The sequence below is a fragment of the Pavona decussata genome, unplaced genomic scaffold (assembly GCF_977016875.1).
Source record: "Pavona decussata unplaced genomic scaffold, jaPavDecu1.1 SCAFFOLD_93, whole genome shotgun sequence".
Lineage (NCBI taxonomy): Eukaryota > Metazoa > Cnidaria > Anthozoa > Scleractinia > Agariciidae > Pavona > Pavona decussata.
In genome coordinates, this window is record NW_028145510.1 from 44,117 (window position 1) to 67,500 (window position 23,384).

Sequence of the window (23,384 nt, forward strand, 5' to 3'; positions counted from 1 at the left end):
CTGAATACAAGCGATTGAAAAGCTGTAGTTTGCGGTTTGTTGGAGAGCACTGCTAACTTTCAAAAGGAATCTTCACCGCTCTGTAAGGAATGCTTTCGCAAAGTGGAATCATTAATCAAGCGAAGTAAGGATATCGATTTTGAAGATGACATACGTAAAATAACCGAAGTGCGAAACTTGTAAACCAGCGGAAGCCGTAACAATTGTGGGCTCTGAAATTTCCAGCGCAATCTGAACAGAGTATGCGCATTGTGTATTAACGGTAACCGGTTTTGGAAACCGGTCAGTTTCGACCAAAAATCTGGTCGGCGGCTACATGAGAGAACGCGTCGGGGGCCGGCAGAGGTCTCTCTCCCTTCTCGCCGTCAGAGACCTCTGCTAGCAGGGAATATTTTCCAGTGAAGTTCACCAAAAGAAGTTTTTATTTATCAGCGGAACCCAGTGGTTTATTTCAGCTGATATCTGTTCGCACGGCCTTAATCGCCTCAGGAAGAAATTTGGATTAAGTCGCAAAGAAAATCTACAGTGCCTTCCAATAAATTGCAGTGGAAATTTTATTTCAGCTTTTCAGTGAGGATATACTTAGATAGCAGCAATACGTTACTAACATTTCTTGTAATACTAAAGTACGTCAAGCATGGAATGATACATATTGATGCATTCTTACTAAGAAAGTACAACCTTGCTACAACGTTAGAATGAAAACTAAAATATAAACAAACTGTATAAAACCTATGAAGCTTTTAGCTCGAGTAAATGACAAGCCATGTGTCTACTGTATTGTATTTACTGATATTTTTACCGTGCCTAAATATGTTTTATGTCTTTCTCTCTCTCCGCCCAAAACAAACCCATGCAGCTTCTCACGCCGAGTAATAGAGACGAATGGCAAGCACATGGCTTGTCATTTCACGTGATTTGCGAAAAACCTAGGAGGGGGGTGGACATAATGCCATTGACACCTCCCCCAGACCCAGTCCCCCTGTCGCTGTCCCCCAATAAACTTTGGTCAAAGAGAGAAGACATAAAAATTCTATTTGCATTGTATTGTGTTGTATCGTATTGTTCTATTAATTAAAACTACTTGTGCTGACTTAATCCAAGGTGATCAATATCGCTATGCCATATTTAATCATCTGCACTGAGCTAAGAAAATAATACATAATATAAAAAAGGAAAAAAAAAAAATCACCGTGTCGCTAATCTGGTTTCAGTGTTGACTTTCTAGTTTAGTACAAAAAGCTCGAGTGAAAATTTATAAAAAATATAATAAAGTATCCGCGTACTGCGTTTAAGTATGACTTTTTTCCTTACAGAGCTTTCAGCAACCGCTGGAGATACTTTTTTTTTTTTTTTTTGAGGTCGTTGGACAAACCACAATTGATGGTTTGCATGTGACGTCAAAGCGGCCATGTTGGTGGACAGGAACAATCAGATTTTTCTCCTCTGGGAGTTCACTGCCATTTTTACGCAAACTTTGTGAACAAATCTTCTTTTGTTTTGTCCACCAACATGGCGGCAATACAAACCACCTATAGGATTGCCACAGACTGACGCTTGAAAAGATCCCCATGGACGAATAATTCTGAAAGGTTTGATTGTATCGTGTGCTATCTACACAGGATAAAATTACGAACGTTAATAAAATGAAATTATATCAGTTTATATCAACCAAACGCGCCCTCAAAAGCGTACTTTACTTCATTCACCTTCCATTGAGTTGTCGTCGTTGCCTATGAAAGTAAAACGGTCACTAGAAAAGAAAAGGTTTTTAAAATGCCTCATGTTCGTTCGCTGTGAATGGCGAATCCGTTGGTTGTCGGCCTAATTCATTTTTAATTCCGCTGAGATTGTACGGTTGTACTCTCAAGACTTTTCCAAGTTGTAAACTCTATGAAAATCAAGCTTAAGCGACTTAAAAATGCAAAGAGAAGATGGCGTTCAGAATAAACAAACAAAGAAATTGCGTCACGTGTGAGAGCCTTAAAATTCACGCTCGCGGGCTGGCGCAATTCGCGCAACAATTCCACGGAAGGATTTTTTAATATACATATATATTGGCATCCAGCAAAACTCCACTTGAAGTGAATGAAATCAAGTCCGTTGAGGTGCGTATGATTGCCATTTGAAACCGCAGGAAGTAAAAAAGTCAACACAAACAGATTACACGATCACACATTTCTCTGACTTTTGAAGTCCACCCGACTTGTTCACAAACACAAGATGGATGCAGTCATGTATATCAGCGTCAATAGGACCATTCCCCCGCGACCAACTGAAGGTGCGGAGCTCACTGGCTTGCTTGAAGGCGATACTCTGACGTCACAGTTCACACAGTCGGGACAAATACGGCACACTCCCATATCCTTCAGGGAATCCACGGCGTATTGAGCCACTGCACGGTTTACTATAACAAAACAAAAATATGCACAATCACTCACTCAGAATCACTCACCCTAACAGGAAAACTTAATAAGACTTCACAACTTTTCACGCGTGAAAAAATGTTTAACAGCAGCAATATCCTGGAAAGTATTGCATAGAAGTTTTCATGTGAATGGCCACAGTTGAGGATTTTATCTGGAGTCACAAGCTAGAGCTACTCTACACAGCACAATAAACAGCACTACAGTAGAGTAATGCTCGGTTATGTTCATTTGAATGGTCACACTGTTGAGCTCAAACGTTTGAGCCACGTTGTACAGCCTAGTAAATAGCAGGGTAAATAGCAATGTTGTACAGTACTGCTCAATAGACTTCATTTGAATGTTCAAACTTTAGGATTTCGTTCATAGACCAGACTACGTAAGGGTGTACAAAAGAGGAAACGCTGATGGCGATAAATGAACCATCCATGCTTCAATAGTGACCAGTACCTAACTTCACTTACAACATTACTACTTCCCACAAGAGGTCACCGCAATAAAGGAAACTAATCACCAAAGATACAATTCCTTGATGTTTAAACAAATTCTCCTAACTAGCTCCAAAAGCAATATATGGACAACAGTGAAGAGAATATGTATGTCGACATGCCGGACACAATGTTACACGGTATAAACAGTCCCCAGTTGTAGTAGAGTAGTAAGTGCCGTGTCAGCATAGTTTACCTGGCTCGTAGTAACTATACACGGATGCCGTGGAAGGCTGAGGTTTTCCAACTTCATAAGCACGTTGGAATGTCACCGTGACGCACACTTTACCAGTTGATGGAATCTGAAAACACAAAAAGATTGTCAAGCGCTCAGTATCAGCGGGCTACAGAACAAAGAAGTCAAGTTTGTGACAGATTAACAATCAAGAATTGCAGACTGCCAGCAGGTCCCCTCTGGGTAGTCGAGCGGGAGAGCTAAAAGAGCGACGCGAGTGAGCAAAACAACAAACAAACAAGAGAGACTGGGTAAGAGGCGCCTCATCTCCAGCCCTCCATCGGCTTGATTGCTCCCATTCTGTTCTTTACGCCGCTCTTTCAACTATTTTGAAAGGAACTGCTAGCAGTCTAGAAGAAACGTAAAATTACCTCATCAAAGTAGAAAAGCACTTTGCGATCTGGAGACTCCACACGCTTGAGTTTCAGAGATGAATCTGACAGGGGCTGTGTGTGAAAAGAAAAAAAAAATAAACACAAAATTTAAAATGGTCTTCAATGGTTGCCATGAACGCACACCTGTCCACCACTAGGAATTTCGGGTAAAGAAACAAAGACGTAAGGAAAGCATCGTTGTTGTTCCCAGTACTTTTCCCTTATAAACTGGGAGGGGCGCCCCTCCCAATTTACAGGGGGAAAGCCTGGGAGCGAGAAGACCTTTTCACGTAATGTTTGGAGGTTAAAATGACCTAATCTAATATAATGATCTACTATATTCCGAAAATGAGATGAGTTAGCATTTCAAACAATCACGGTATTGACAGATCTATTCAGATTCCCTGTCAGGAGTCCCAGGAGTGGGGTTCCACTTCAATGAAATAAAGTAATAATAAGGGTAAAAGGTCAGAGCTCAGAATTGTTCTGGGAATAAAGCAATTTACGGGCGGTATGCTTGCGATGAACAAGTATCCAATCGAGAGGGAACAGTGAAGTCCCAGGTCGCTTTATGGTACAAAGATCAGATTTCAGCACGGCAGAGTGAAGAACAAGTCCGTGAGCTAACGAGATTTACTTTAACCTCCTCTTTCCTTATAATATTACGCCATATTGTTATATTTTTGAATTTCAAACTTTTTGTCCACTGCTTACCTTTTGAACACTGTCCCAGTCCAGCTCAAATCCCGAGGGTATCCCGACATCCATCACGGCCATGCCGGAATCTTGTTCCTTCTCAGTCCACATGGAGCACGCTCTGAGCTGGATGTCACTATCAGTCTCCCGAAGGACTTCCAACACGAAGTCAAACGAACTTTCTGGTGGAGCCTTGTCCACGTTATACGTGACGCCAATCTGGGTTTAACCACAAGTGAAAGTTCACAAAGTCAGAAGTCGTAATTAAGTTATATGTGATGCAAATCAGGATACACATCACAGGTCAAAGGTCACAGGTGAGAAGTCACAAGTGAGAAGTCACAAAGCCAGAAGTCATAATTAGGTTGATACATACTTGACACCAGCCTGCGTTTCACCATAAGTCAAAGGGTAAAAAAAGTCAGAAGTTGTAAGCAGGTTATATGCGACGGAAATTAGGATTAGCATCACCAGACACAGGTCAAAAGTCAGAAGTCACATAGCCAAAAGCTGTAAGGTTACACGTGACGCCAATCAGGATTAACATCAATAGTCAAAGTCACGAGTCAGAAGTCACATAGCCAGAAGTCATAAGTTATGCGTGACTTCTATTAGGATTAATATCACAAGTCCAAGGTCACAAGTCAGAAGTCACAAAGCCAGACGTTTTAAGTAGGTTATATGAGAGTGGAGACGCCATCCAGGATTGTATTTATCAGTCAAAGGTAACAAGTCGCAATTCACAAAGCCAGAGGTCATAGCTAGGTTATACGTGACGTCAATCAGGATTAACATTACAAGCCAAAGGTAACAAAACTGAAGTCATAAGACCGTTATATTTGACACAAAACAGTAATCACGAGTCAAAGGTCAAAAGTCAGAAGTCACGAAGACAGAGGTCATAAGAACGTTATATGTGACACAAAACAGGATAGTAATCACAAGTCAAAGGTCAAAAGTCAGAAGTCACGAAGACGGAAGTCATAAGAACGTTATATGTGACACAAAACAGGATAGTAATTACAAGTCAAAGGTCAAAAGTCAGAAGTCACGAAGACAGCGGTCATAAGAACGTTATATGTGACACAAAACAGGATAGTAATCACAAGTCAAAGGTCAAAAGTCAGAAGTCACGAAGACGGAAGTCATAAGAACGTTATATGTGACACAAAACAGGATAGTAATTACAAGTCAAAGGTCAAAAGTCAGAAGTCACGAAGACAGAAGTCATAAGAACGTTATATGACACAAAACAGGATAGTAATCACGAGACAAAGGTCTAAAGTCAGAAGTCACGAAGACGGAAGTCAAAAAAACGTTATATGTGACACAAAACAGGATAGTAATTACAAGTCAAAGGTCAAAAGTCAGAAGTTACGAAGACAGAAGTCATAAAAACGTTATATGTGACACAAAACAGGATAGTAATTACAAGTCAAAGGTCAAAAGTCAGAAGTTACGAAGACAGAAGTCATAAGAATGTTATATGTGACACAACTCAGAATAGTAATCACAAGTCAAAGGTCAAAAGTCAGAAGTCGCGAAGACAAGTCATAAGAACGTTTTATGTGACACAAAACAAGATAGTAATCACAAGTCAAAGGTCGAACGTCAGAAGTCACGAAGACAGAGGTCATAAGAAGGTTAAGCGTTACACCAATCGGAATTGCAATCACATGTCACGGACCGTTAGCAATAAGCCACAAATGAGAAGTCATTGCTTCTCTGAACGCAAAGCACGGGAAACATTAAGCACATTTTGTGTAAGCTTACCTGGAGCATCCCTATTCCACGGCCATTGGCGGCTACTGTCAGGGTACCAGCCACATTTGTTAACTGTTAACGAAATAGAGTTGATCAAACAAATTCGTATGCTTACTGAAGGAAGGAAGTTATGGTCACTTTGTAGTCAAACAAACATTCCGGCTTGAATTTCGTAAAACGTTTAAGCAGCAAATGAAATATGAACATTTTCCTCTTGACCACAACAGATAGTTAAACTACCACTCCAGTCACAAGTCCCCCCCCCCCCCCCCCAAAGGATACGACACTCTTCAAGGACAAAGATGACACCAGCAAGGTTAAGTCTAGAGATCAGCATTGTGAGATGACACACGCGCGTCAAACGTGGCGAAAAACATTTCGGGCGATGTAGCAACTCTCATAAGGTCGCACGCGATTGGTTTGCAACCCTTCTAGAAAACAATAGAACAATACCCCCAACCCTGAACACAAAAGCTGCTGATACATAATTGAAACAACTACAAGCTTACGAGAGCTGCTATACTACTAAACATTTTGCGCAGACAGCCATGTTCTTCATACCTTTTTTAAAAATTTAATCAGCTTCTTCACGCATGAACATTTAAAGCTTGTTTTACAGTTGCAAAAATTTTTGAAGTATTTTCTCTAACAATTTAATCTAACATTCAAGCAAAATATGAAAACCTACAAAATAACCGCAAAGTAGTAATCTATCCGTCAAAAATCTTCGATGCAAGTATTTAAAACAGCACTGAAACTTTACTATGCTACTCAGTATTAATGCTCATATAATGTTATAAATTGTACAAATATCTGTTCTGCTCTCAAACGAACTTTGTGTAATTTATACTAGTGTATCTTCTTCCTTATGGATATGTATAAAAATCAACTATTCTTCTCATTTACCATAATAACAACTGTAGTAGGCACAATATTAGTTAACCTAGATGTGCCCCCCTTCCGTAGTAATATATTAATTTACAAACTTAATATTAACATAATGTAATTATGTGCTAAGTGGAAGAAATAAATAAAATACTCAAATACTCAAATGTTATGCAATCAATTCATCGTTACTGTAAGATTGCGTGTGACAGCTCAGACACCCTAGACCTCTTCTGTGAAATGGGAAGCCAGAAAAAATTTCTACAACAAAAACTGCTCCAGGACAACATGAGCCAATGGGTCACTTTGCAATCTCATGCTAAATCCCAAACACAGACTCACTGGTTAGTAACATGACTTGTTACCTCGACTAACTGCAGCACCATGGAATTTTGTTGATTGACTTTGATCGTTTGACTGAAGCTTGGATCTGCACTGGAGGTCAGCTGAACAGTGAAGTCAGTATCTGAGGTATAAATCAGCTCGGCAAACTCTGATAGGGCCTGAAGCCCAATCACAGTATCCTGAAAAAAAAAATGGGAAAATGACAATTTACTTCGTTCAACTGATGCAACAACATCCACTAAAGCCGGCAGGACACGTTGAAAAGGTCTTATTTTTTCCGAGTATTTTCATGATTATTTTCCAATCGCTTCCCAAAAGCTTCTCAAGTTCACTCAAAAGTGAAATTTACCCTCGTGCGTTCACGTTCTCCAGAAAACCTTGAAATTGGTCATTTCACGTTGTCGTTTTGAAATGGACGACATAGTTATGTGCAAAAGTGTTAAACGCACGTGCAGAGCCAGTGTTTTGCTAATCAGCAATATTGCTTTCTGTCGTTCTCGTTGCCGTTGTCGTCGTAGCTCCTTAAGGTCTCTTTTGTCGTGTTGATATAAGCTGATCTAGAGTGGCCACGAAACCAGACTGTGTGTTATATTACAATGTGTTGTTTTACAAATAAAATTGCATTGTGATGTACCTGAGTTGACGAGTATCCGCCAAGTGAGTTTCTCTGTTGTGATAACCAGCGCGAGATTGACAGCCCAACATTAAAGTCCTTCTCATTCGAGTAAGCCAGCAGAGCATATGCCGTTATTTCTATGTCTGCTGACCGTGGGCGGTAATACGGGAGCAGCCAGGGATTGTCGTTCGGTTTATGGGTGTCTTGTTTTTCCTGCCAGTACATCATACCATCTGCAACAAAAAATAAAACAGAAATATTTTTACAAAGATCAATAATTACATTTTTGCTCACAACTACCCCGGCGATACTGTTTGTTCACACCATACCTAAATCTTCAACAGAAATTACATGAATGACTGTAAATATGTGAAACTGCGGGATGAAAGATCAGATAGAAGAAAGATCCTCGCAGTTAGTACGGCAGGTACAACAGGCCTACAGAACGTGTTTTGTATAAATCTACGACTCATGTTATACACGTGCAGTAAGCATAGCACGTGACGCTGTCAATCAACTGGTTGCCATATCAATGATCGCCGCACAGCTAAACAAAGTGCCCAACGACCAGGAGCAAAACCATTCTCATAATGTGTCTCGAAAATTTCACCTCTCAGGATGTTAATTAAAAATATAGAGCAAGGAAAGTCTTCTTACCCAATAGCGCGGATAGGTGAAGAAAGGGGAACGAGAGCACTTGAGAAAATTAACGTTTGAGAAAACAGCAATATGCTGTCAATCAAAGTAAGTTTTACTTCCGGTGGAAATCGTTTACACCCCTATTTCCCGGCAAATATTCACTCCTTAAGTCAAGTTTTTGTTTGTTTATAAGATCTTACTGCAAAGTTTATTTATATGGATGAAAATGAAAATCTAAAAATGATCTCTCTGATCATACACTATAGACAGGTTGCGTTACGGAGGCCCCTCTTAGATCGCTGTTACACCAGGACCAAGTCGTCAAAGAGCGGATAACTTTATCCAGTGGATAAGTTGCAATCCAGCAGATAAAATGTACTCCAACCAAAGTTTTTTGGCAAGTTTTTCACACAATCCCATACTTAAATTAGACATGCTTCTACTTCATACAAAAAATAAAGAGCTATAGGGAAATTCTGGCACATATTTTATCTACCGTATAGCTTCCTATCCAGTGGATAAAATTATCTACTCTTTGAACAACCGGGGCCAGAAAAATAACGGAACGAGAATAAATCTTAACTACAGACAGGTTACCGCGGTATGGAGGCTCCTGCTAGATCGCTGTTTTTAGCTCGAGAAAGACCGCGTTTGTGTTTTTAAGGACCTCGCCTTCCTTCCCCTTCTTTGTATTTTCAAACTGAATTCCATTTTTAAACAGCTTCTAATTCTCGGAATAACGTACGAATTTGCCGTTTTGGTGATATTTCACAAAACCAAAGGCCGAAATTTGGCGAAATTCGTTTTCAAAATACTGTACACCCTCTCACCTTTCTCGGTGGCCAATTTGCGAAGCTCACTGAGCGCTCTGACCTTCTTTGCACTGCCAACCAACGACAGAGCGTAAGAGGTGATAGCTAGAGTGTAGGGGTCTTTGATATCACTCGACATGGCATCTACTTTGCCTTCCAGGAAAGATATGGCGTTATTCTTGGCACTGATAACAGCCTACAAAGTAAATAGCACATTTGTGTAAGTATGGGGATAGCTACACAGCTTTCAAGGAAATGAATGAAAAGGGGATTGGAATAAGGAGAGTTCATCAACGTCACAGAGAAAACTGAGTTATAATCTGATTATAATAATGTTTGAACGACAAACTGATAACTGTCTCCACTCCCTTCCATTTCATGCCCATTACCATGTCACCACAGCTTACCCTGGAGTTGGAATTCGCCTCTGCCAATGCAATGAGTATATACGCAGTCAGTGAAATCAGGCCTGTCTGACCACCCTGAAACATAGATAAAGATACCGTAACGAGGGAGAATGAAAAAGATAGCGGAGGTCAGCCTGTCAGATTTAAAAACAAGAATGAAAACAGCGCTTCGTAAATCTCCTTAGAATTATAAGATTAACCGCAATTGCTTTTATAAAGATTGAGTTTCAAACCTTGAGCGCAGAACTGTGAACTTTTCCGATTTTTCTGAAGGATCCATCTCCGTTTGTTTGCCGAGACATCCAAGCCAAACTTTGCTCTAGCATCTGGTCATCTATATACTCAGGAATGAACGCTCGTGCTTGGGCGAACGACTTCACGACAAACGCAGTCAACCTACAGACAAACAAACAAAAGCTTTACGAAATCTAACAAATTAATATAACCATAGCTTAGTAACTTGAATCTGATAAAAAAAAAATAGAGCCAAATCACCTACAGGGTTTATAAGGCTATTAGGAGTCCATATCTGAATCGAAATGGAATTTAGCATTTTTGTTTTTCTTACGAAAGGAGGCAAACCAAAGAATACGGACGAATAAACCTCGGGGAAACAAACACAACAGTTAACCTAGAAATGACCCAGACGCCAAGTCGGAGATTCAAACCTGAACAAATTACAGGCAGTGCTATCACAGCAGGTTCTAAGGGATTCAAGTGTCCCAAAGTTAAGGTACGAAATCTACGTAACATTAGGACTAAATGGACAAAATGATAAACTACCACTGGGCATAAACAGAGTGCTTGGAGAAGAACTTAGCATATGGTGGATCTCAACTGTGGAATCCCTCACCTAATATAGTCAAGTCTCGCCTTGCGGACACCTCGCTATTACGGACACCCCGATAATACGGACAGCAGGTAAATCCCCGACAAAAGTAAATTACAGATGTTTGACTGAAATTTATTCCCGCTACTACGGACTCCCGCTATTAAGGACACTAACTCACGGTCCCGAGGGTGTCCGCAATAAAGGGCCTAATTCACCATTAAACTTGGGTTTCCCTTGTAAAAATTTAAAAAAGAAAAAAGATCGATGAAATTCCGAATCTAAGTGAAGTCTCAGTTCAGTCTAATTTAGTGTCCCAAGGGAGAAATGGGTCAACAGCACAGCATTGTGGTTCCGTTCTTACCAGATGCTCCCAGATGTATCTCGTCCGCCAAAAGCGCTGTAAGAACCATCATTATGTCGGTAGGTCTGCTCGCGTTGATAGCCTACAACAGGAAAACTTGAAATGATGAGGTTGATCTTTGTTAAGAAATAATCCCCCCACCCCAACCCTCAACTCCAACTCAAGAAAATTGCACAGGGGAATCCTAGCCGTGACTTGGTGCGAGTAGAATAACGACAACGAAAAAAAAAAAAAAAAAAGGAAAGAAGGGAAAGGAAAGTTAGGAAAATGTGATACGAGAGAACATAAATTATAAACAAAAGGGACCTACAGATTTGACTACGAGCGCGAGATTGAGTAAGAGTACGACTTTTCAAATCTAGTTTGCGTGGTTTAGATAACCGCTTGCCACGTCAATCTTGTTTCTAGTGTCTCCTTATCCGCTGGTAAATAACGGGAAGGAGTGAGAGTTCTGGCATGGTCCAGTGAAAATAGAGCTTTTGAAGGGTGAAGGCCTACTGAACGTGCACAGCCACCATGAGGCGTCTACCGTTTTAACAAAGTAACTTGAGATACTTTTGGACACTGACCTGAGATCATGAATCTTTCAGCTTTACTTTTCAGTAAAGTAGTCAGTTGATTGACGGTATGCAGATATTTCAGGACGTATATATTCGGAGCAAAGTTCACCATGTTCTGCTCCCCACAGCCATAAGGCATGCGCACTAAACGGTCCAAGTTGTTCATGGTTGAGCCCAGAATGTCCCCTGTATGACAAGTAAGGCAAAATGAATTAGAATACGTCACTTAGCTTGAATGTAAAACAAGAACTGGGAATACCCTAAACGGATTAAAAGGCAGTGTCACATATTTTTAGTGTAACTTTGAACAGCCAAAAACATATTTGTATCAGTAGAAAAGTTAAAATAATGGTTCAGTTTTGTTAACTAAAACTAGTATTAATAATCTTTGGCTGCGAATTGTTAGGATGGAAATGGATTGTAACTTGAAAGGCCCATTTTTTTCAAGTTCTTCCTGTATAATCTAAGAGAAATCGTTTAAAAAAAACTCACGACAGTTTTTTATTTCTCCGAGAAATCGCTTAACATTTTCCTCCCGGTCAAATACATGAGCAGTTTTGACCAAAACACAGCAAAATCTACGTGACAATGCTCCTTTGTTGAGTTCAGAAAATAACTACATGACTTTTGGCATCAGCAGACTTTTACTTGGTAAACAGTTGGTAACATTTACTCCGGCGTGAAAAGCTTATCGTACCAGGATCACAGCAACAACCTTATTTTTCTGGGTTTTAAGTCAGGGTTGTCTACATGGGGGAGCAGGGATGGCGCAGTGGTGAGATCACCCGCTTCCCACCAATGAGGCCCGATTTCGATTCCCGGACTCCGCGTCATATGTGAGTTGAGTTTTTCGCTGGTTCTCCTCCTTGCTCCGAGAACATTTTTTCCAGTTACTCGGGTTTTTCCCTCTCCTCAAAAACCAACATTTCCAAATTCCAATTTGACCTGTAATCAGAGGCCAACAGGTTTGTCAGTCGTTTGTCAGTCGTAGCAGACTGTTAAGTGTCACCCTCGTTAAACAAAGTTGATTGATTGAGATTGATTGATTGATTGATTGATCGATCGATTGATTGATTGATCGATCGATCGATCGATCCATTAGTTGTCGGTTTATCTGCCATGTTAAATTTTCTTGGGAAGCTTCCGGGAGAAAGCATGCGCCAATCGTTTGACCGCTGTCATAAACTTATCAGTCTGGTGAAACTTACCTATCACTGAAACCGTTGCTCTAGCAGATCCCTTGACAGTGTTTGGCGGTACACTGAGATATAGACTGCGTGACAGGCTTGACGCTGAAACAGGATCACACAACAGTTTGTCACGCCGTGACTGGTATAAGGCAAAGCAAGGCAAGGCCAGGCCTCGCTTTTGGTTTTGACGGCTAAAAATTTGTTATGATCAGGAACGATATTATACAAAACTAAGCGAAAAATATTTCATGCTCACTAGAATTAAGATCCAACAACAAGCTGATTGAGTATTCTTGTGGGACACCCTCGGGCTGGAAAAATAAAATATAAAGAGTAACAGTGTTTAGTAACATTTTTCTACCCACTGAGCTCCCGGCGATCTACCGGGACGTTTTGTCACGTGATATTTTATGAACTTAATCATGTGACACAAACGTCCAACACCACTTGACAAAGATTCTGTGAGGGAATCGAAAACTTGTGCTTGAACATAAATTTTCGATCCTGAAAACGAAACCTGTTTTGTTGACATAATATGATCAAGAAACGATTTTTTTTCTCTAACAATTAACCTTTGTTCATTACTGTATTGGCGACACCCTAAAAATTCACCTAATTAAAAAAACAACACAGGCGTCGCAAAAAAAAATCATTGCCTTGAGGTAATTGGCAATGTAGACCTCCTAACTAATCCTACCAGATACAAACAAACAAGGGAAACTTGTGTACCATGTAACAGTAAACACGTGTTGCTAACCTCAACCAGCAAGTTCCGCGTCACTGCATCTGCATGACTAGATGACTGAGCCCGCACTTCAACTGGCACCATACCCAAAGTTCTAGGGACCACAGGAAAGGACACGGCTTTCCCTTCACCGGCCACCACAGAAACTTCCACTTTAAGGTCCGTTTCTTGCTCCACGTAATCTGGGTTTACAGAATTCCCACCCCTGAGCCCAAGTTTGTCGACCTCATCGATTATGGACCAGTGCTTGGACCCCTTTAGAGTTATAGTGACTTGCTGTGGTTTGGGCTCGTAATTGAAGACTGTGACTTGGAGTGCGACCTCTTCACCGCGAACAACAGAGTAAGGAAGATTGATTGACACAAAGAACGACTGGAACACTAGCACCTGAAGGACGAAGAACCACGTCAATGAATTATCTCATTTTGTTCTTTTATTTGTCTAACAATTGACAATACAGGAAATGGATGTCACAGGGGATCCTGTTATTCTAAGCAGGACTTAGCCAAACTTTTGAATTGCTGAGTTCTGTGAATTCCTTTAAAATATAATCTTTTAGGTACTTTTGGCTGTTTTAAGGTTGTAACTGCAACGCAGTGGGCCCCGTAAAAACACTGAAACTTTGCCTAACTATTTTCCATGTTGTACAGCCGGTCACCTGCTACCAAAAACATACGGCGCAACAACACTCCTAGCTTTCTTGTGGCCCAACATTTCAACTTCACGGGTCACAGTATTTCTGATATCCAAGTGCGGGGTTAGCATTTATGCAATGGGATAAACATCCAACGTAAGCAGCGTGAAATGAAAATCATTTTCCAACTAGGAACTGTTCAGTCGGATGGACTCAACATTAATTTTAGCTTTGTGTGAACTAGAACTTCATGCATGCGCGTGCTACCAGTCATGAGATGCGTCTTCTAATGGTTTTCTTCCACACTGAAGAAGGGTTATATTCCCGAAACGAAAAACTTTTTTTTTTTAACGTATCTGACACTTCGCGATATTTATTATAACCAATCCTAATAACAGCTGCACGTGAGTTCAGTCACTAAAGGCCATTTTTGCCCAGTTGAAACAAACGTAATAAGGATTTTCCTTGCTACAAAACATTGAGGTAACATTTTACCTGATCTGGAAATTAAACACGATTTAGGATTTTCGGGCAGATAATTACCGAAACGAACTGTTAGGTATAACAAGGTAAATTGCTATTCTATTGAAAATTTTAAGATCTTTATCTGTTAATTTGACTCTTATTGAAGGAATGAACGCAAGGCTTTTCCTTATTCCTAGAATAGAACAGAGATCCTGGATACCAACCTGAGGTTTGAGCTCTCCAACACCGAGCCCTGTGGAGTTGGACACTGCAAAAGCACTTGCCACCCAAGAAGTCAGGGTGTCTGGGACAGCTCGTTGGAATTCAACCTCTCCTGTGGAACTAAACCCAAAACAGGAATGCACTTGAATCCCCTTGTAAATGACGAGCTGCTTTTTATCTTTTCTTCTCAACAACAATGGCCACTTAACCTAAGGGCTTTCGATATGTTCACACCAGGGCCCACTCGAGCTTTAACATGAAAGAACCATGGGTTCCTTATATTCTGCCCCAGTTAAAACAGAACGCCTATGGCAACCACTTAGGAGAACTCGGACGCTAAGCTAGAGTTGGAAAGGGTGATCTAGGTGCTGGATAGTAATAAGCCTGTGTAGCTGGCGGTATTGACAGTGCGATGGTAAGTCTGGGCGGCGGACCCACCATGACAGGGATTCAGGGTCCGCCGACAAAACGTTACCTTCACGCGTACAAAAGGGACCTTCAGATTGACTACGAGTACGAGATTGAGTACGAGCACGACTTTTCAAATCTAGTTTGCGTGGTTTAGGTAACCGCTTGTCACACCAATCTTGTTTCTAGGGTCTCCTTATCTGCTGGTAAACAACGAGAAGGAGCGAGAGTTCTGGGGACGTCACTCGTGTGAAATTTGAAATTAGTACTTGCGCTCAATCTCGTACTCGTTACTCTGATCTGAAGGTTCCTAAAAACGCTAGCAATGCAGTGATGAGATAGTCCGTTGAGGTTTTGTTTTGTATCGTTTCGTTTGTTTTATTGCGCTGGCCTATGCTACGAACGCACGCGGTCTTCGACAAGCGAGGAATGAGAAGCAAGAATGGGGAGAGATCACACAACCATACGAGGCTACGAGAGATTCACGAAAGAATCCATGCTTTCCATGCTTTGCATTTAAAGAGTTGACGCTTTTGGTGATTCGCGCCTCCGTCCGTGAATGTAAAGAGAAAAACCGACTGTTTTGTAGTCGGGAGTGAAACGGTTGGCTTGTTAACAGCCTTTCACGCCCAAGACTGCTACACTATAGAACGGAGAGGAACAAAAACAAAACAGGTATCATTGTACAGAACACTGCGAACCAAACAAACCAGGCCCATGAAAGTACTGCGCCGCTGCTTTTATTTTGACAAATTTCATAAAAAGACTTATAAGAAGGAAATCACCTTGTAACAGTTAAGCAAACTGGAAAGCTTAATACCTTAATTATTTTAAATAGTAACACGTAAGATTTCATTCACAGACTCAACCACAATCACGTGGCGGAGCATAGCAAAAGTGCAAAAAAAACATGATGGCTTTTATATGAATGATTTCATTCACAATCTAGGGAATCAGGATCGCCTTGCAGAACAACGGAAAGTTAGAGCCTCACGCACGAGTTAACATTCGAAAGGGACTTGATAAACTATTGATTCTAGGTTTCGCAGAATGACCTGTCATTGTTATGATAAAGGATCTATGTACAAGATTGTTGGGACAAATCAAACACGGCTATTGGAGAAATGTGGGTTTGTCAGTAAACAGTGAAGATTGCACATTAGAGCGGATTTTCAACTGATGTCGTAAAACCAAAACCAAGGTAACAACTCTGACCAATCACAACTGACGTAAACAGCGCAATGAACCAATCAGAATTCAAAACAAATGTGGGTAACCGGTGGCAAGCGCGGGAAAATGCATGCGAGCGAGTCACGATTGGTTTGGTCTTGGTTCTCATTGGTTGAGAAAGTTACGCGAATTTTTGGTTACCAATCACAGAGTGCAGTAAAGCAAACCAAAGCAAGCGCGAAATTACTTTCGACACTCAGTTGAAAATCGCTCTATTAAAGCAGTATGCAGTGAGTGTACCTGGCATTGTACTCCAACCAGATCCACGTTTCAGGGAATAAACGTCTGACACGTTTCACCTCGGCGAGTTGTGGTGGTCGGCTACCACCGGCATTTGGCATCCCATTCATGTCTTCACAGGATCAATAAAAATAAAACAAAACGCTTTTGCTGAAAGTTCACTCGGGCTATTTTGGGATTGGTTATCTAAATTTCTGTTGGAATTAGAGGTCGGGGTTAAAATGTTTCAGTTACTTTGAAATGACAACAAAGAGTGATCAAAACACTGAGCGCTTAGGACTTTGATGGCCCCGTGTACTAGCTCGCGAGATAACAAAGTACACTGGGACTACCCAACAGGATTGCGCAGGAAAACAGATTTGCGACGTCCACGACAAAGCCAGTTTTTCTACTCGTCACTCTCGCCCAAGTAATGAGCTTTTCAAAGACATACACTGTCCCAAAGGCTGTGACTTTTCCCAAAAGAAGAAGAAGAAGAAAATTTCAACTTGGTACCCACCAGCTTCCTGCACTGGCATGCCGTCCGCGGCCGATTTATATAAAATAAATCTGTCATATCCTCCTGGCAAAATGTAGTTAGTCATCACAATGATGCCAGAGTTCTGTAAAGTAAGAAATAATAATGTTTGAAATGCAAGAGTTGCCTCAACTATATTGCAAACAGTCCCCCACTGCCCCCCCCCCCCCCCTGCAGTCATCTGCTTATTTCTAAACTGTTCTTGCTACTGCTTTTACCACACAGCTATTTCAATTAACGTTGTCGGATTAAAATCAAGCTAAAAGACAAGACCGCAATGTTTTGTGGGATTATTTTTATGAATAATTTCATCAAAATCATCATTGCACGTGCAGGTCATTGTACTGCTAATTACAACCAATTGTTTTCTCCAGGCATGACTGATTTTGATGAATTTATTCATAAAAGTCCCACGTAAACTTTCGGTCTTGTCTTTTAGCTTCATGCTTTGAACCGACAACGTTAGTTGAAATGACTGTATATGAAATAAGAGAACATGAATAATCGATGCAACAGGAATTAATGGACTATTTTAAAATTGTAAAACAACCTACAATTTATCGTCTTCAGATTCACCGGAGAAGATACAAATCCCTCAAAATATGCTGACACGTGAAACATAAATTCTCGCATGCAAGGTTCGCACACCCTGCAATCTCCCCCAATCACTTCTCCCATTTCCGCCCTCCTTTCTTTTCTTTTTTTTTTTTCCAGCGAGGACCGTGTGCATTCCTTCAAAGAACCGACGTAAAGAATACGGACTGGTTTGCAGAGATTCTTCGTTTTTCTAATCTTTGTATTTTTTCCCCTTAAATCATGAATGCGTGTTAGTGGACGGCGCATAAGGTACAGTGTATAAGCCAGGAATGTCATTCTCGTACAAACCTCAAAGATTGCATTCGCACTTCGCCCTGAGGTTGGAAAAGGCATAATCATACGGCGACTCCGAGCCAAGCCCCACTCCCAGTACGGATACCATGTTTGGGCAGAATCGTAACTTTGAAGGTCTTCAAGCACCTGTAATATACAATAACAATGACATTCGCTAGTAACAATCATGGATTAGTAAAGTGCGTTCAAGGCCCTCGCATGAAATCGAGGCGAGTGGTCAGCCAGTCCAAGATGGCGCCAAAACCCTGAAAATCGTATGGCATCCAGACCGAAGCGAGTCAACCCGCGGAACTTCACTTAGCCAGCGGGATTCAAAGCTCTCGCCAAAATCGAGCCGAGCGGTCAGCCAGTCCAAGATAGCGCCCAAACCCTGAAATCGCACAGCATCCAGAAAGAAGCGACACGAATAGTATACGTTCTCCTATAACGTCGAACGCAATGAATTTATATATATTTAAAGCTGTTCACTGCCTAGCCCTTGTTTACATCTCTTATCTGCTACAGAGTTATAAGCCCTGGAGCCCATACTTTAAAGGGGCACTGTCACGGTGATTTTGCTGTATTTTGGTCAAAACTGCTCGAATATGTGACGAAAAACCTTTTTGCCAACATGAAATTGCTGTTAGAACACCGGGAAGAATATATTAAGGGTGTTTCCTCATGCTATTTGACCCTCTAGGTTTTACTTACTCGAACGCGAAGCGACTGACACAAAGATTTTTATTATAACCGAACGACAGTTAAACTCAACTGAACTTGAATAATAATGAATGGCTTAAATATCCCTAGCGGTTCACACATTCTGCACGCATTATTCAAAGCTTAATTATTCCGAGTGATTCACACATTCTGCACGCATCTAGTATTACAACATCCCCCTTTCTTAATAAAAAAAAAAACCAACTGAACAAAATCAACTGAAAGTTCCTCAAAGTTTTTTTTTTAGTGTTCCTACAGCTACACTTCTTCCATCAGTCTTTTTGGTTGTCTAACAGTTCGTCTTGGTCTAGAGGCTGCAATGCTGGGATGGGTGTGGTCTTGCGCACACTGCGTCGGCAATGTCTGGCTGACGGTTTTCGTCGGTGGTGATGCTGGCGCAACTGACTCTGCCGGAAGGGCAGGCTGCCCTATTAGCTCTTCTGATTGGTCGCTCTGAATTGCAAGACGCAAGTGTCGACGGTTTCTGAAATATTTCGCTCCAGATTCGGTCTGCACTTGATAACGTCTGGGTGACCTGTCAGTGGGTTGCTGAATCACTGTGGCTTTCTGCCAGACTGGCTTATTAGGATCCAGTTGCACGCGAATACTCTGGTATTGCTTTAGATCCTGAAGCTGCTTGGCTTTCTGATTGTAGTAATCTGCTTGGGTCTGTTTCTGTGCTATCTGCGCTTCTCTGCTCTTCTCCAGATTAGGATGTAGATATTGATGAATGGGAAGTAGTGCTCTATCCTTGCGCTGGGTGAGAAGTTCTGCTGGACTTAGTTGACCCGGTCTGATTGGCGTGGATCTGTATATCAGCATTGCAAGATGTGGATCAGAACCTGGCTCTTCTGCCTTTTCCGGCCATGATGTTCTTTGCCGTTTTGACCATGGCTTCAATGAAACCATTCGACTGAGGGTACCTTGGGCTTGAGTGCTGCACCTGGAACCTGTATTGAACAGCGAATGCTCTGAACTCCTCAGATGCAAATTGAGTTCCTTGATCTGTGTACACTACTGCTGGAATCCCATATTCTGCAAATATTGTCTTAAGGAGATTAATTACGTGACCTGACGTCTGATTAGACAGTTTCTTCACAATAGGAAATTTGCTGAAATAATCTGCAACCAGTAGGTAGTGGTGGGAATGGTGTTCAAATATGTCGACTCCGAGCTTGACCCATGGCATGCTGGGTATGTCATGCGGTATAAGGGGTTCCTTCTGCTGAGCTGGTTTGTGTTTCTGGCAAATGTCACATGCTTTCATTGCCTTTCTGATGTCATCTGAGATTCCTGGCCAAAACACTGTCTCGCGTGCTCTTAGTAGAGTTTTCTCCTCTCCTAAGTGCCCTGCGTGAAGATCTCTCAGATACTCTGCTCTCTGCGATGTGGGAATTACTAAGCGATGAGCTTTGAATATCAGTCCGTCTTCGATTGCTAGCTCTTCGCGATAATTCCAGTAATGCTGTACTGGTTCTGGAAGTTGACGTTTTTGAACTGGCCAACCATGAAAAATGTAATGTCGTGGCTGATTCAGAGTTGGATCTGCAGTGGTGGCAATTCTGGTTCTGTCCAGGCGATTGTCTGTTGCTGGAATGGCGTTAGTAATCTGATGCACTGGAATTGCATCCATCTGCTTTGCATCCTGAGGTTCTGGACTGAGTGGATTGACTCTACTCAATGCATCTGCTATTGAGTTGTCCTTTCCCCTGATGTACTCTAACTGAATCTCGTATCTTGCAAGCCTAAAGAGTAGCCTTTGAAGTCTTGGGCTTGCTGTGGCAATTCGCTTCTTCTAAATCGTCTCCAGTGGTTTGTGATCTGTTTGAACTCGAACTGGTTCACCAAACACATAGTTGTGTAGTCTCTCCATGGCGAATACCACTCCTAACAGTTCCCTCTCAATGTTAGAATAGTGCTCCTCAGCAGGAGTGAGTGTTCGGGATACGTAGATCACTGGTCTACCTTCTTGTAGCAATACGGCACCCAATCCTTTCAACGAGGCATCCGTCTGAATAACATGATCAGACTTGGGGTTGAAATACGCGAGTACTGGAGTCTTGGTGAGCTCTTCTTTGATCGCCTCAAATGCATCTTGATGGGTGGAGTCCCAAGTCCATTCCACATCTTCTCTTAGTAGTGGCTTGAGCGGCTCGGAGAGTTTCATTAGCTGGACTGAATAGCGCTTCAGATAATTAACCATGCCTTGGAAACTCTGAAGACCCTTCTTGTCTTTTGGTGTACTCATCTGCTTTATGGCCTCCACTTTTCTGTCATCAATCTTCATTCCTTCCGGTGTCAGCGTGTGTCCAAAGAATTCACATTTGGTGCTCTTAAACTGAAGTTTCTTTGGATTGAACTTGATGCCATTCATCCTTGCTGTCTCAAGTAGCCTGAGCAAGTTCACATCGTGATCCTTGGAATCCACACCCCTTGTTAGGACGTCATCAACACATCCGGTGATTCCTTTTACTCCTTGTAGGACGGAATTTAGTCTCCCTTGGAAGACGTCTGAGCTGACTTTCAGGCCAAAAGGAAGTCTGAGCCATTTGTATTTTCCCCAAGGGGTATTGAAGGTTGTCAAAAGTGAGCTCTCGGAATCTAATTCCACCATCCAATAGCCCGACTTGGCGTCAACGACTGTGAAATACCTTGAGTCATGGAGTTCAGCACTAACTTCGTCAATCGTCTTGGCGTAGTACTGGTTCCTCTTGATACTCTTATTGAGGTCTTTTGGATCTAGACAGAGTCGAATCGATCCATCTGGTTTAGCAACAGGTACAATGCTATTGATCCAGTCCGTGTGTCCCGCAACTGGTTCGATAATGCCTAAGCTGCATAATCTTTCTAGCTCATCTTTATAGGCCTCTTTCTTCTTTTCCGGTACTGCCCTGGGTGGGTGTTGTACAGGTTGAGCATCAGGTTTGAGTTCAATGTGGTATTTCCCTCCTTGCAGTTTACCAATGCCTTCGAACACATCTGTAAATTCTGACAACACGTACTCCTTTGTAATAGGTAAACAGTGTCTCTTTCCATTCAGAATAACTGCATCATTCATTACTTCACATGTGGGCGTTTTAACTTCGTCTAAGTTTGGACGTAGAGCATTCACACTCGCATGGACTTGTGGAACACGGGATAAGGCGGGTGGTGTTACCACTGGGAAGTCAATGTAACCAACTTGTTGCGCTGTTGTTCTACCTAGGATAAGATATCCTCGGGTGTCGGTCACCTGACAGGTTGCCATCTGTGGCTGCTTGTTGCTGGTGTGGATGATAATTGTACACGCTCCAAGATTTGCTATCGGAGATTCTCCGTATCCGAAGATTTGTACTGGAGTAGGAATCACTTCCTTATCTCCAAACAGCGATTTGTACTCAAGGTACCCTCAGTCGAATGGTTTCATTGAAGCCATGGTCAAAACGGCAAAGAACATCATGGCCGGAAAAGGCAGAAGAGCCAGGTTCTGATCCACATCTTGCAATGCTGATATACAGATCCACGCCAATCAGACCGGGTCAACTAAGTCCAGCAGAACTGCTCACCCAGCGCAAGGATAGAGCACTACTTCCCATTCATCAATATCTACATCCTAATCTGGAGAAGAGCAGAGAAGCGCAGATAGCACAGAAACAGACCCAAGCAGATTACTACAATCAGAAAGCCAAGCAGCTTCAGGATCTAAAGCAATACCAGAGTGTTCGCGTGCAACTGGATCCTAATAAGCCAGTCTGGCAGAAAGCCACAGTGATTCAGCAACCCACTGACAGGTCACCCAGACGTTATCAAGTGCAGACCGAATCTGGAGCGAAATATTTCAGAAACCGTCGACACTTGCGTCCTGCAATTCAGAGCGACCAATCAGAAGAGCTAATAGGGCAGCCTGCCCTTCCGGCAGAGTCAGTTGCGCCAGCATCACCACCGACGAAAACCGTCAGCCAGACATTGCCGACGCAGTGTGCGCAAGACCACACCCATCCCAGCATTGCAGCCTCTAGACCAAGACGAACTGTTAGACAACCAAAAAGACTGATGGACTTGAGTGCTGCACCTGGAACCTGTATTGAACAGCGAATGCTCTGAACTCCTCAGATGCAAATTGAGTTCCTTGATCTGTGTACACTACTGCTGGAATCCCATATTCTGCAAATATTGTCTTGAGGAGATTAATTACATGACCTGACGTCTGATTAGACAGTTTCTTCACAATAGGAAATTTGCTGAAATAATCTGCAACCAGTAGGTAGTGGTGGGAATGGTGTTCAAATATGTCGACTCCGAGCTTGACCCATGGCATGCTGGGTATGTCATGCGGTATAAGGGGTTCCTTCTGCTGAGCTGGTTTGTGTTTCTGGCAAATGTCACATGCTTTCATTGCCTTTCTGATGTCATCTGAGATTCCTGGCCAAAACACTGTCTCGCGTGCTCTTAGTAGAGTTTTCTCCTCTCCTAAGTGCCCTGCGTGAAGATCTCTCAGATACTCTGCTCTCTGCGATGTGGGAATTACTAAGCGATGAGCTTTGAATATCAGTCCGTCTTCGATTGCTAGCTCTTCGCGATAATTCCAGTAATGCTGTACTGGTTCTGGAAGTTGACGTTTTTGAACTGGCCAACCATGAAAAATGTAATGTCGTGGCTGATTCAGAGTTGGATCTGCAGTGGTGGCAATTCTGGTTCTGTCCAGGCGATTGTCTGTTGCTGGA

The 23,384-nt window shown here is 42.0% G+C and overlaps 1 protein-coding gene across 2 annotated transcripts in view; it reads right to left on the reverse strand.

Annotated features, from left to right (window-relative positions):
- Positions 1 to 530: 530 nt before the first annotated feature.
- The window catches only part of LOC146473412 (CD109 antigen-like), a 45,649-nt gene continuing 22,795 nt past the window's right edge, over positions 531 to 23,384 (reverse strand). For both annotated transcript variants that reach the window (XM_085118078.1, XM_085118077.1), the window contains exons 19-37: positions 17,977 to 18,108; positions 17,074 to 17,176; positions 16,575 to 16,686; positions 14,699 to 14,816; positions 13,388 to 13,762; positions 12,887 to 12,941; positions 12,649 to 12,732; positions 11,450 to 11,626; positions 10,881 to 10,962; positions 9,921 to 10,083; positions 9,688 to 9,762; positions 9,299 to 9,476; positions 7,848 to 8,062; positions 7,234 to 7,392; positions 5,993 to 6,055; positions 4,238 to 4,438; positions 3,521 to 3,595; positions 3,111 to 3,216; positions 531 to 2,407 (exon numbers count right to left, since the gene is read on the reverse strand). In XM_085118078.1, coding sequence (XP_084974204.1) covers positions 2,211 to 2,407; positions 3,111 to 3,216; positions 3,521 to 3,595; positions 4,238 to 4,438; positions 5,993 to 6,055; positions 7,234 to 7,392; positions 7,848 to 8,062; positions 9,299 to 9,476; positions 9,688 to 9,762; positions 9,921 to 10,083; positions 10,881 to 10,962; positions 11,450 to 11,626; positions 12,649 to 12,732; positions 12,887 to 12,941; positions 13,388 to 13,762; positions 14,699 to 14,816; positions 16,575 to 16,686; positions 17,074 to 17,176; positions 17,977 to 18,108 — 2,670 coding nt within the window. In that variant the 3' untranslated portion in view covers positions 531 to 2,210. The remainder of the gene's footprint in view (positions 2,408 to 3,110; positions 3,217 to 3,520; positions 3,596 to 4,237; positions 4,439 to 5,992; positions 6,056 to 7,233; positions 7,393 to 7,847; positions 8,063 to 9,298; positions 9,477 to 9,687; positions 9,763 to 9,920; positions 10,084 to 10,880; positions 10,963 to 11,449; positions 11,627 to 12,648; positions 12,733 to 12,886; positions 12,942 to 13,387; positions 13,763 to 14,698; positions 14,817 to 16,574; positions 16,687 to 17,073; positions 17,177 to 17,976; positions 18,109 to 23,384) is intronic.